We start from the raw sequence: 13,045 nt of genomic DNA, 5'->3' as shown, positions 1-13,045 counted from the left end.
CTGACTTCTGGGCACTTCTCTCTACGAATACAACACACAAACACATTTGTATTACTAAACTCATCACAGCAGGCCATCACAACCATCTATCATTCATGCTCGTACTACTTGCCCTTTTCACACATTTGTCACAGCTGATTACCCTAGATTGATTCTTTGCATTTACTCAGGTCATTCCCACCGCCTCACCTTACAGAGAGAGTCACTTAATGCTACATCCTGGATCCACCCTCGTTTTCTCTTCACATTATTCCTCTTCGTGATATCATAGCCTCATTTGGTATCAACAAAGCCAACATACTGGTTAATTCTTTTGTTCTCAGGGAACTCCTTTACAGTAACAGAGTGCTCAGGGGCCTTTCCAACTACTCCTTGGCCAGACACTCCCATCTCTTATTATTGCCATCAGGCTGCCACCTACGTTTCCCCATCTATTGGAAAACCTCTCATCCCTTCATCCATGAATACATTTATGCCCTAAATAATCACCTCCTGGCAGTGGAAGGACAATGTTGCTTTTGATCTCTTAGCAACATCACACCCAGGAAGTATGTTGTTTTCAAATTCTCGTCATATTTACTGTATTCTGCTTGTTTCTACCATACATATATATGAGAAGCTTTCACAATACATTCTTGTGCATATGTTCCTGTTTCTGTGCTGCTCATAATGACAGAGCATGCTGCTCACATCACAAACTCTAACCAACGGTTTCTATTGATTACACACTTTAGCATGATGTGTACCACTACTGTTCTATGTTCAAAGGCTATGCTGCTAAATAAATAAGTGAATATAACCCCTCTCTTAGCCCCTCGGAGTAATATATAGTTGGTAAATTTGCTACTTTTTTTAATATCCTGGAATCCGTATAATTAAAGGAACTTGAAAGAACCATAGCAGGCTTGTCTAAGGACTTTGCTGGCATATTTGCTTGAACAGATAATCCTAGGAAAAGCTGATTTAGATCATTCACCACTAATCTGAATATTTCATAGAGTTTGTGCAGAGATATCTAACATGTTAATGAAGTGGTAGTAGCACAATTCTCCCAGGAATTTAATATTTCTGTTGTAAGTTTTAATTAGTAAGTGACACATCGATTTAAAATCTTACAGCAGGATAGAATGGCCTTTGAGGACTGACCCTGTACCTATCCAGCTTTCGGTTTTTGAACAAAGGGTGAACACATCCCATCGTAAGAGAAACTGGGCAAGAGTCCTGGTTGAAAGAAGAGTTTATGATTTATACCCATGGCTGGTAGAGGGCAATTGTGTTCCTTAATCCGAGGAGATGGGATGGGGGTCTGATGGAAAGTTTGGTGTTAGCAATGACTTTATATAGATTATTTGTAGAAAACTTTCCAAGCGGCCAGTGGATTTTTCTTGGTGAACTTCATATTCTGATTCAGACAGGGGCATGTGCTTGGCTATATCATCTCCAATCGCCATGCAGGGAGGAAGCTGAGTAATACATTAAGATTTTTTGAGGGGAGGAAGGACAGTTTCCATGTTTTTTCTCTGTATGATGTGGCAGAGTTCCCTGGAACAGTTTGGTGACTAAGTAAGCTGCAATATTAGAAAGAAGGATATTGTACAGTAAAAGGTTTGCCTACATGATTTCCTGTTTAATTTGTCTATCAAGAGGTTGGTGGTCATGAGGAGGGATTTTCTCCAATTCCTCTCAGAAGCTGATGTTTTACATTTTCATGGTGCTCTACAATTTAGAGGTGGTAGGAGACAATATTTCCATTAAACTGGAAATCTCATTATTATATATGGGATAGAGTAGACCCTGAATAATTATACAGCAAGTCAAAGAGTTGTTACTTTATATATAGGGTTATCAAACTTGAAGGTGATTTGCAATATCCTTATCATGTACAGCAGGGTGTACTTTATTCCTTACAATGCATAGCCTCATGTGTTATACTGCTCTACTAAATTGGAGGTATCAGCATTAGGTTTCCGAGGTATTTTATTTTTATAGGACATCTCTTGATTGGGTAGAACCAAGGTTGGATCCCCCAGGTATGTGTTTGGAAGGTGCAGTATATCATGTTATCGTATATGAAGTATTTCAGGGGGCATTGTCTGTGTGTCTTCATCCGTGGAGTGTTTTTTATTAGGCCAAAGATAGCAATGACATTACGCAATACCACACTGCACACTCAAATCACGGAGAGGGCAGGAAATAGCCCCCCCGCCCCGCTCTTCCTCCTGATCCGCGACAGTGTAATCGCAGAGGAAAAAGTGATGGAGCGCTTTGTTAGTGTTTATAGCTCGGATCATATGGAACTCTCACTTCACACTTTGGGTCAGATGTAGGTAAAATCAAATTTGCGAATCCTTAATAGTGAATTTTACAGATTCGCTATTAAGGACTCGCAAAATTGAATGTAGGTAGGAATCGCTAAGCTAGTAGCAAATCCTTAATATTCCATATTAGCGAATCGCAATTCGAGATTCGCTAATAAGGAATACCTACCCATTCATTCCTATGGGCTAGGAGACCCATAGGAATGAACGGGAAGATATTCTCCATTTGCAATTCGCTATTCGAGAATCACAAATAGCGGGCACTAGTTCAAGGGTGCCAGGGTGTCAAAAGAACACCCTGTTGCACCCCTGAAATGTGAATGTGTGCACATGTGGCGCACATACATGCCCTAAGGGCAGGAATGCGTGCCACATGGCCCTTTAAAAAAAGCAAAAAAGTGCTTTTTTACTGGAAATTGCTCATTACCACCAACTTCAAGTGCTTATACCCTTTTGTCTCGTCGGCCGAGGAGAGTCGAAGAGTACTTTGACTTCTTGCTGTTTTTCTTGTGCCTCTTACTAATGGGACAAAGATGGCTTTGGGCTCCGCAAATGATCCCAGGACCTTCCCCTTGATTTCCGCAAAGTTGCATACCGAGTCGCTTCAGGGACCGCTATTGAAAAGCCTTAGAGGCTATGGCCCAGCAATCAAGGCACAACTTGTTGTTGTGGCCATGCTCCAGGCACCAAAGACAGATAAGGTGCAGGTCCATCACCGACATTGGCCGGTGATGGGCACTGCAAGGTTTAAAACTTGTGTTGCGAGATGACATCCTCAACACACCAGGAGGTAATACATCAAGAATGGCACCACACAGAGCTAATGAATGGCACCTACCGGTGCGCAGGGATAGCGCTCATGAAGAATCTTCCGGATCCAGTTTGACTTCTGGCGAAATTCAAAGGTAAGGAATCTGTGGCTAGAAGTCTCTATCAGATATCCTGTGATCCTTGGCATATCACTTAATTTCCCCAAGCCTAAAAAACACACGCAACAAATATGAATGTGTCCTTGTGTAATGTAACTAGTGCTCATCTGAAGTGCTCTTCGAGTCGAGTCTGCACTATATAAACACTCTTCTATCTTGTTTCCAGAACTCATCGGTGTAATTACATCTTTAGCCTTTTGACGATTTAAGCAAATAAAAGTGTGAAAATGTTTAGTTTGACTGCTAAGTCAATGCCAACCAAATTACAGATTAGTTCCATAAACAATTACAGTGGTGCGAGAGCAATTTGAGGAGCAGGATTTATTTTATTTATTTATAAAGTTTTATATATCGCAAACTTGATCCCGAAGGATATCAGAACGCTTTACGAGGGCGCATGCATCAGGTGCGACTACTACTTAGCAATAATCTGTTGGTAGCTTCCTTACCAATTTTAAATCATACACTTGGCTGAGCTATATTCCCAACCTGCACCTCGATATCGAGAATACAAGTGAGTGTAACCCTTGCATGTGAATCCTGGTATCAGTTTGTCCATATTGCTAGATTATTAGGGGAAGAATAACGGGTGATAATTCTTCCTTTGAGATAAGAGTACTTCAAAATGATGACATTAACTGCTACGAAGCACTTTTCGTAAAGAAAAGTGGCATGTGATGTTTCAAATGTAATATACAATATAATTACCCTTGCTGCCATCACTGTTACATCACCAAAGTCATAAGGACTGGGAAAAATCCAAGCATCACATAGAGAAGCAGTGTAGCAAACGAGCCATGCCACTTCAGCAGAAGGTACTAAGGGTGTGGTAAGTTGCCGGCGGTGCATTTAAGAGAGTACAGTCGTAAATATATTAATATAGCATGGTATGTTAGCACACTGTTATTAACAGACAGAACATTTTCCATTGAAATGGCCACTAAATTTTCACAGGTGTCAATTTTACTGATAAAACTCTGTAGTGCACAAACAGCAATGTGTAGAAATCGGGTATCAGTGACTAATTATCATTTGCAAGTAAAATGACGATGTGTTTGAAATCCTATTCAAAACCTTTGCTTCCATCACACTTCATAATTACAAAAAAGTGCTTTATGTGTGCTTCCTTAACTGGTGGAATATTCTCAAACATTTGTAAAATACACTTTCATGTATTTAAATTGTATTGTTAGAAAACAAATCGACATCCTACAGCCTTACCTTTCACACACCTTGTACTCCAGCAAGATTGACACATAGTTCACTCTAAAAATCCTATCACTTTGCAGTCAGAAAATGAAAAATAAACACCAATCTCAATGTTAAAGGTATACGCAGCAATTTGTCAGAAGACATATTCTGACAGTTGACCTCTTGCTTTGAAAGAATAGCAAATATAACAAGACAACATTTCAAAGCATCTATATTGCTCTATCACCTTCTGAACTCCAGCATGGTTATTTCTGGGGGTGCTGCAGCACCCCCCTCGCCCCAACTTCCAGTGCCTATGTGCAAATAATAAAGCATTTCTTTATAGAAAAATCAATAAAATGACATTACCTATTTTTGAATTTGCTAGTATAGTGCTACTCGGAAAGCATCATTCAAATTCCTTTCCTATTTGTGTGTACAGAGTTATGTGCTTGGCACCGAAATGTATCACAAAGAAATACATATTTCGTCGTGATGGCACAATCCATTCCAGATTCTAAGGTTTTCAAATGGAAAAGAAAAGTCGCAATAATGGATCTTCAAAAAACGTGCAACTGAAGCTACATTTTCCAGGAACCATGCATTTAACTATCTTGACAGTTGCTCTTTAATGTTGTCAGTGTCAGCCTGCATGGAAAGCAGGGAGAGAAAAAAACTCTGCTCATACAAAAATGGGCAAAAAAAGGAAAAGAATAGGCTACTATTCATCTCTGGTGATCTTCCCACGCCTACGCTGCCTTACGCATAGTCCCTATCCGCACTATGATAACTACTGGTGAAGAGCAGGATGGAGTTGTGCCAGATAAAAGGAGCCCTGATGAAAGACGAAACTGGCTAGGACTGACAGGAAAGTTGCTGTCGGGGAACCTATGGAGGTGTAAACTCCAGCTCCAATGTGTAGGAAATTCGAAGTAGAGATAAGGACTGCTTTTTATCTTGGTAGTTTGTATACTATGTTGCAACGGTGAGAGTAGACATACTGTTGAGATAATGGTCTGCCCGGCTACATTAGATGCAGGTGGACCTTAGGTTTAATCAACACAGAGACTACTTCATCTCTGCTGTGGTTAAACCCCTCCGACGGCCCTGCGGACTCAAGGTCGTCGGAGGCAGGCTTCTAGTTTCACCCATCTAATATAGATGCTCGGAATTAGAGGTCAGGTTTCACTGCCAGTCATCTCCAGGAAAACCCTGGTGATAAAAGGCACTGAAAACAACTAAATGATTGGAGATTTTCAATCTGAAAATAAAACAATTTGGTGTAGGGCTCTGTAGCGTTGACGGAGTCCTGCACCAAACTGTAAACAGTATTAGAAGGAAAAGCTGTGATGACAATTCCTGCCAATGCTTCAGAAATGGCGCCCACCTGGTAGTCATTTCTAAATTTACCAGGCGGAGTAGTCTCGGCCTGGCAGACGTTAAGTCCTCCACCAGGCCAACAGAGATCTCTCCATCCGCCAAATTATAAATCAGGCCCAAAAGCTGACCACACAAATATGCTCCAGAGTACCAACTGAAGAAACAGAGCCTGAGCATACTATCTATCTCTGGAAAGGGAAGAAAAGTCACTTTCTGCCACAATGTAAACTTCATACACTTTGAAGCTTTACTGCTGGCTGTGAGCTGCAGGCAGGAGAGATTTCCCCACCAAAAGGCCAGGTGCACGTGTTTACCCTTGCAAGGTAAGAATCAGACATCAACAGAGTGGCATGAGTTTTCACTGGTCGTTCACCAGCTGTTCCCAATGTTTCGCAGATCAGCTTTACATACACCTGAGAAGAACGGCTACAATTCCAGAATCCCTTGGAACTACTAGGCCATCACAGTTTCAATAGTCAGGAAGTGAATGACTGTCTAGCTGACGTCTGTTACATCTCTGCATGAGAGAAGGTAGGAGTCCAGCGCTGCACCTATGAATTGTATCCTTCTTGAGGTTATCAAAGGGGGGTTCACTGAGAACCCAAAATTTAAAAGGATCCAGAGAGGCTCCTGCTTCGTCCTTGATGCTACCTGAATGAGACAATCAACAGACATGCTGCTTCAAAATGTCACCACTGATCCTGGATATGGGTGTGAAACCGAATGGTAGTGTCCTGTACATGTCGTGCTATTACTACGGGAAAATGTGCAAGTCTGCACACTCTTAATTGCCAGAATGGCCACTTAAGCACAATAGCCACCACACAAAAAATCGAGAAAGAACAATTGACACACTTCTCTGCTTGGAATCAAGGCAAACGTTGCTGCATATATAAATATATGTCACTGGAACATAAAGAATTTTGTTTTCAGACGTTTGGCACATGGCAACGCTTTCTGAAATACAAGTGGCAGCGTACAATAAAATTCTTCATACCTTAATTTGTGAGAAAGGTCTGTCATAACTCCCAACATAAAGAAATCCAACACTCTGGGTTAGCAGTCTAAAAGCAAAATACAAAATCATGTTAGGAATACATTTGACAGTAACTCTTGTAGCGAGGATAGTTCATGCAGTAATGACTTTCACAGTGAAATGCTATCTTATTGTTATTACAGGAAATCCCAAAGCGAGAAAGAAACCGTTGATAAGATCCCAATTACGCCATCCCCAAACAATAAGGAACTCCATCAAGCACATTATAATATACAATGAGAAAAGTGGATGGTTGGTTCTCGGCTCCAGAAACGCGAGGGTCTGCCAGGGCTTTAATGTTCTAATGTCTGCCAAGATTCAATGGAGCCAGGGAAGCCCACCCCACAGCTCCTCGCTCCCTTATCCTTAAGCACCCTTTGTAAATGAACTACAAATTAACATGGCCAATTTAAATGAGATTTCATTTGCAATGGTTGCCATGAGCTGGGTAGGTTGGAAGTCGCACAAAGGAGTTTGGACCGTGTCTTTTCAGCACTTATGTTCACTCATGATCTCAGGTTCTACCACAACGGTAAGACCGAGGGCACCTCAGTCTTACCTATGGCCTTATCTTGCAGGAGAGATCCAACCAACCAAAAAATGCAATGCAGCTAGTACTCCAAATTTTTAATCACGGTACTATTGGTAGTCCAAGTAAGGTCTTGTACATGTATAAAAATGAAAGCCATCAAAGTCTAGATGCGTAATGTGCCAAAACCATTTAAATCATTATGTGACTCGACACTACTGGCACTGAAATAATGTTAAGTCAAACACAGTTACAAACATATCAAATGAAGATTATCTAGACATGTCTGCTTGAGGGGTTCACTTAAGGCTACATAGCTGGACAGCTTTGAAAAACGACTTCAAAATTCACTGGAGCGGGCTATGCTTTTCTCTTTTGCAGAGAATTTCTTACATTAGTCCAATACTTCGATGATTACTGATGAGAAGAGAATACTAATGGGCCAAAATTTGAAATGGCCACAATGAGTGTTAATGATTTATTTTCAGAAAATTATTCAGAGAAGTTAAGTTTAAGGCTTGTTTGGTGCATAAAGAAGTCTAATTTGCCCCATCTGCTTTAAAGCATTAAATATGGACATTATTTGGACAGCCCCCCTCCAAGACTCCCTTCTCCAAACTGGAACCTCCCCCACCATTTCACCTTTACTGATTCAATTTCCACCGCTCAAATCCCATCAGCACCTGTAGAGGGAGCATGGGAATCTGGCATGAAGGTAGGACTGCAATGCACAAGGGCTGTGTGGATGGGCGTGCATGACTCTACAGCCAGCTTTAACTTTTTTAGTCATGTTAACTCTTTTTATAACACTTTCCCTGCTCAATCTTTGATTTACGCTCTCTAGAAGAAATGTAAAAGCCCACCTGTCCCGAACATACCTGCAATCAAAGTAGCGCCCATTACCACCCTTCCCTACCCATTTTCTCAGTGAATCCGGAGCTACATATCACTTCTTCTAATGTATGATGCGAAACCTGTAATTTTGTATTCCACATTGTAAAGTTTCCTAACATTCCAATCAATGCAGGATCGCTGTATAAAAAGTCACTCTGGTTTATACTGGACCCGAGATGATTTCAAGTGCTTCACTGAAAACATGTGTGCTGGGCAATGTTTCGTCTAATTTATTTTCACTGCGTGCAGCAAAGAAGGTTCTCTGTGCACTAACGCCAAGGCTATGAGAACTGAAGACATGGGACCCATTGATGTGAAAGCGAGCGCCATGGGCTGCATAGATTTGTTTCTTTCAGGGCAGGACTGCGAACCCAAAGCAGCCTTGGGAAATTTGTCGAACCAGCCCACTGGGGTGAGCGGGGTTTGGGGGGAGGTGAGAGGGCATTAGGGTTGTGCTGCTTATCTTATTAGGGGCCGAAATTGCAGCACCTCTGCAAAATGAGCCCCCAGTAACAAAACCAGACCCCACCCTTCCAGCCTCTTGGGGAAAAGCCCAATGCCCACTACGGCCAGTCTGGCCCTGGTTTATTTATTTGATTCTAGGGGCAAAAACGATCTTTGGGCTCATGGCTACATTGTAGCAGATTTACTAGTCACTCCCTTTTATTGCAGCAGCAGACATACTCACAATGATCACAAATTGGCATTAATCAGGACCTCAGAAAAGTATATTATAGATGTCTCACACGATAAATATTCTCAAGTTTTCTAGCCATGTCATCTATTCTCTTCTCCAAATCTCACCTTCTTCTGTGCAGGGGTTCTTCTTCTCTGCTTCCAGATCTCATGTTTTCCCTTTCTCTTCATGTTACAATCTTTTTTCTACCTTCTCCTGTAATGCCTTATTCCATTTCCAATTGCTTTGAGGTCCCGGTTTGTTGTTGCACATTCAACCATTCATCGTTTTACCTTTATTTATCCACTGTTAACCTGTACCTCTTTAAAATCTCTACTTTTCTTCAATTCTATCTCTTGCACCATTATTTCTCCCTTCCAACTTGCATTATCTTTTCACATCAACAACTTTCTAACTTCTCTGCCCACCTCCCTTTACTCTACTTTCATCCCATTTACAGTTCTCGGCTTATCCACTACTAAATCTCATCCATCCACAGCTATTACCCATCCCTTCTGTCTGCTGCATCTGCTTTACTGATCTCCCACTATCGGGCACCTTTTGTTTTGGTTCTCCTTACTTGATACACTCGTCTTTTCTCTTCGCCTTACACATACTGCACCATCCTGATCGTATCAGTCTTACACAGCACCCACTCCACAGCTGTTTGCTATGCTTTCAACCTGGCGCGCAACTCCCATAGGGCTCATGGGGCTTCAGACCCCCCTCCCGTCGTGCGTGTCAGTCCGGGCTGAGACCGCTCTCCGGGCACACACCCAAGTACTTCCCTGTTTATTTACTTGTTAACAAGGCATTGTTGTTTTTTCAGCCTTTCTTGGAGCCCCTGCATCTCCACTATGCCTATTGCTGGAAGAATTAGCCCCCTACGAAATTTATATTAGCCCCCCCCCCCCCCGAAAGTTGGCTTTAGTTGCGCCGCTGCTTTCCACCCACTTTACACCTTGCAAGCCTTTTCTCTCTTCCTCCCTATTACCTTATTTAATCTCTACTCTCTTTTCTTTTCCTTTAAACATCTTACCCTATCCTGCTCCTCTCAAACTGTATCTCTTTGCTCTAATTTACAACCTGGCCCCAAATTCAGTTCAATCAACAGCACACCTTCCTTTCTCTCTCAGGCTCATAAGTAGATAGCAAGATGGCACAGATGCCAGAAGCTGCAATTCTACCCCACGAAAACTGTTTCCATCAGTAGTTTTTAAGTGGGATGAAAAAGGTCAGGTGTCTGAAATGGGGACAGAGCCTTGAATCCCTTATAAGAGGCGTTGCCAATGTAGCTAAGACCTAATAAAAGTCGACTGTATTCTATGCTTAAACTCTTAAAAGGCGTTCTATACAAAGAAAAAAAAATTAAACCAGCCAGCAAAAAGACATAACAATGTATAGAAGACTCTTATCTTCGACTGCAGGCAATAAACAAAAACCTCACTCGCAAGCTACTGAACATCCAAAACACCGCCGCAAGATTGGTCCTCAACCTGCCAAGACACTAACACATCTCCCAGCACCTGCGCACACTCCACTCCCCATCAAAGCTAGAGTCACCTTCAAGATGCTAACCCACGCTCACAAGGCCCTCCATGACACCGGACCAGCATACCTGAACAGCGAACTCAAATTCAACGCACCCCAAAGGACCCAACGAATAGCCCAGCTCTCCTACGCCGTTGTACCGCGCACCAGAAAGACAATATCGGGAGGCCGCTCCTTCCTCACGGCCAGAGCCTGGAACGACCTTCCGCTCCACCTCAGACAGATAACATCGCTTCCCATCTTCGCACGAAACCTCAAAACCTGACTCTTTGACAGACCCACTTCTTAATGGGCTGGAACCTACGACCTCCCCCCCCCACACCGCCTTGAGACCCTTAAGGGTGAGTAGTCGTGCTTAACAAAGACACCTGATTGATTAAAGGAGTCAGCAAATGTATTTTTCACGGGATAGGCTGCGATTCTAAAACTATATTTTAAGCAAAGAAATGAGCAACAAATCACTAATGCACATTTACACCTTTTCGCTTAACTGTGTACAACAGATCGCATTTTCTTACACACTGCATACAAAAGCGTAATAGATGTTATTTTGATTTTATTGATCAAATAAGGGTGCTCTAAGAGGCACCTAGTGTTTGAAATGATTGGTCAAAAAATATAATGACTAATAGCTGTACTTTATACTCAATACTTCTGCTATGAATGTTAAAGGTTTTTTTGTTTTAAAGTCTTTACTGCAACAGTCAGGTGAAAACTAAAACACCAGTAACGTTACCAGATATCTTCTTGCCCACACTCACCCCTTTTTTCAATCCTCCTCACTCACACCTTTTTCCAATCCTCCTCACTCACACCTTTTTCCATTCCCGATTTTTTCTTTAGCAAATTAATGCATTATGGAAATTGTAGTCATGGCTCATTTCTAGTGAGCACATCACACTAACATTTGAAAAGCCTGATTACTAAATGGACATCTCAGGACTGGAACCTGGTGCCTCATAAGGAGAAGGGTTCAAAAAAATGTCCTCATGTGGGAAGAAGCCACCAGAGTGAGCGACAGAAAAAAAGTGAGAAGTCAGCAGCAAGCAGCTAGATCGTGTGAGACCGGCAGCATCTAGCGAGGGCCAGGCAGCACCTCTCAAAGAGTGAAGACCAGAAAAGTACACCGAGGGCCAGTAACTTTCGAAGGGTGCCTAGTCAGCAGTGTCCAGTGAGGGCCAGTATCCCTTACGGCATGAGGGCCCAGCAGCATGTAAGGACAGCCAGTACTATTGGAATGGTGCGGTTCCTGGAACATGTAGAGTAGGGCCAGTACCTGGGACAGGGGCATGGGCGGCGGAGGGGGAGTTGGGTTTTATGCAGAAATACGCAGCAACTGCAGGGCTCTAAGTGGGGAGGCCTTATTGGTGCACAGCATATGCATCCGTCATAAACAAACAATACCAAGAATTGAAAATGCAACAGGTCTCGCCTTTGATTAAGTTAAAGCCATTTACTTTGCTAATGGTATTGTTTAGCAAAGCAAATGGCTTTAACTTAATAAAAGGCGAGACCTATTGCATTTTTCCACTCTGCAGCCTCCCCCAGTCTTCGGCCTCTGCCACTCCCCAGACTCTCCCTTCCCAGAATCTTCCCCTGCAGCCTCTTCCAGTTCCTAAACACTCCCCCCACCCTCTCAATGCTCCACTCCTCAGACTCTCCCAGTCCCCAGTCTCTTCCACTCCCCAGACTCACCCTACAAACTCCTCACACAGATGTCTAAGTTTCGTGCGCTCTTCTATTCCCCAGACAGCTCGACTTTCAGTACTCTCCTCCCCTTCTCCTCTCTCCAGAATCTAAATCCCAAACCTCCTCCATCTTCGTGCTCTCTTAAGGAGGCGGCCCTCTTGCAAGGGAAGCAGACACAGTCTCCAGTGCCACAATATTCACATCGGAGCGCTTAGTGGCCTTGTCATGAGTATGAAGCGCTACATAACGTACGATACAACCTTCCACGTTTTGCGCTGTATGATCGCAGATGCTTACAAAAAATGCTTTTCAACGGTTAGCTATCTCTCAAGAGGTAGCAGGACCTCGCCCAGCCATCACAAACACATGAAGAGTGAGTTCAGGCGCTCCCTCCCGGATCACTTTGCCCCTCAGTGCACTCTGAATAGGTGGAAACGTTGCGCTTCGAGGAGCCGATTTCCCAGCTCAGCAACGTGTGCCTTGAAGTCGTATAGTGACTTCTATCTAGTCTAGTCTCTTCTGGTTGTAGGAGTAATAATAACGTTTATCAAGACAAACTTCCATAAAACATGAAAAGCAGCATCATTAAAAACAAATAACAATCACATAACCATCATCCTGACATGTACCATCATTAAAAAGTAACCCCTGGTGTTTAAGAAACATTAAAAAAGTGCTTCTCTGCCCCGTCTGGCCCGGCTCTTCTCTGTCCAGTTGGGCTTCCAGGACTGGTACCAAAGCTCCCTACAGCACCCAGACGCTACCGGGCCCTGCGACCCCAGGCCCGGCGCGGCTCTATCATGCGCTTAGAAGCAATTAGTTTACGCAGTACCCCATACACAAGCAGAAGGA

General features: G+C 42.9%; 1 protein-coding gene across 3 annotated transcripts in view; it reads right to left on the bottom strand.

Moving 5' to 3' along the window:
* The window catches only part of RNGTT (RNA guanylyltransferase and 5'-phosphatase), a 1,800,355-nt gene that overhangs the window by 137,951 nt on the left and 1,649,359 nt on the right, over positions 1-13,045 (bottom strand). For all 3 annotated transcript variants that reach the window (XM_078648288.1, XM_078648286.1, XM_078648287.1), the window contains one exon: positions 6,816-6,882. In XM_078648288.1, coding sequence (XP_078504414.1) covers positions 6,816-6,882 — 67 coding nt within the window. The remainder of the gene's footprint in view (positions 1-6,815; positions 6,883-13,045) is intronic.

This window comes from Lissotriton helveticus, chromosome 6 (genome assembly GCF_964261635.1).
Source record: "Lissotriton helveticus chromosome 6, aLisHel1.1, whole genome shotgun sequence".
Taxonomy (NCBI): Eukaryota; Metazoa; Chordata; class Amphibia; order Caudata; family Salamandridae; genus Lissotriton; species Lissotriton helveticus.
Note: the sequence above shows the minus strand (reverse complement) of the source record. Positions and strands in the feature narration are given on the sequence as shown.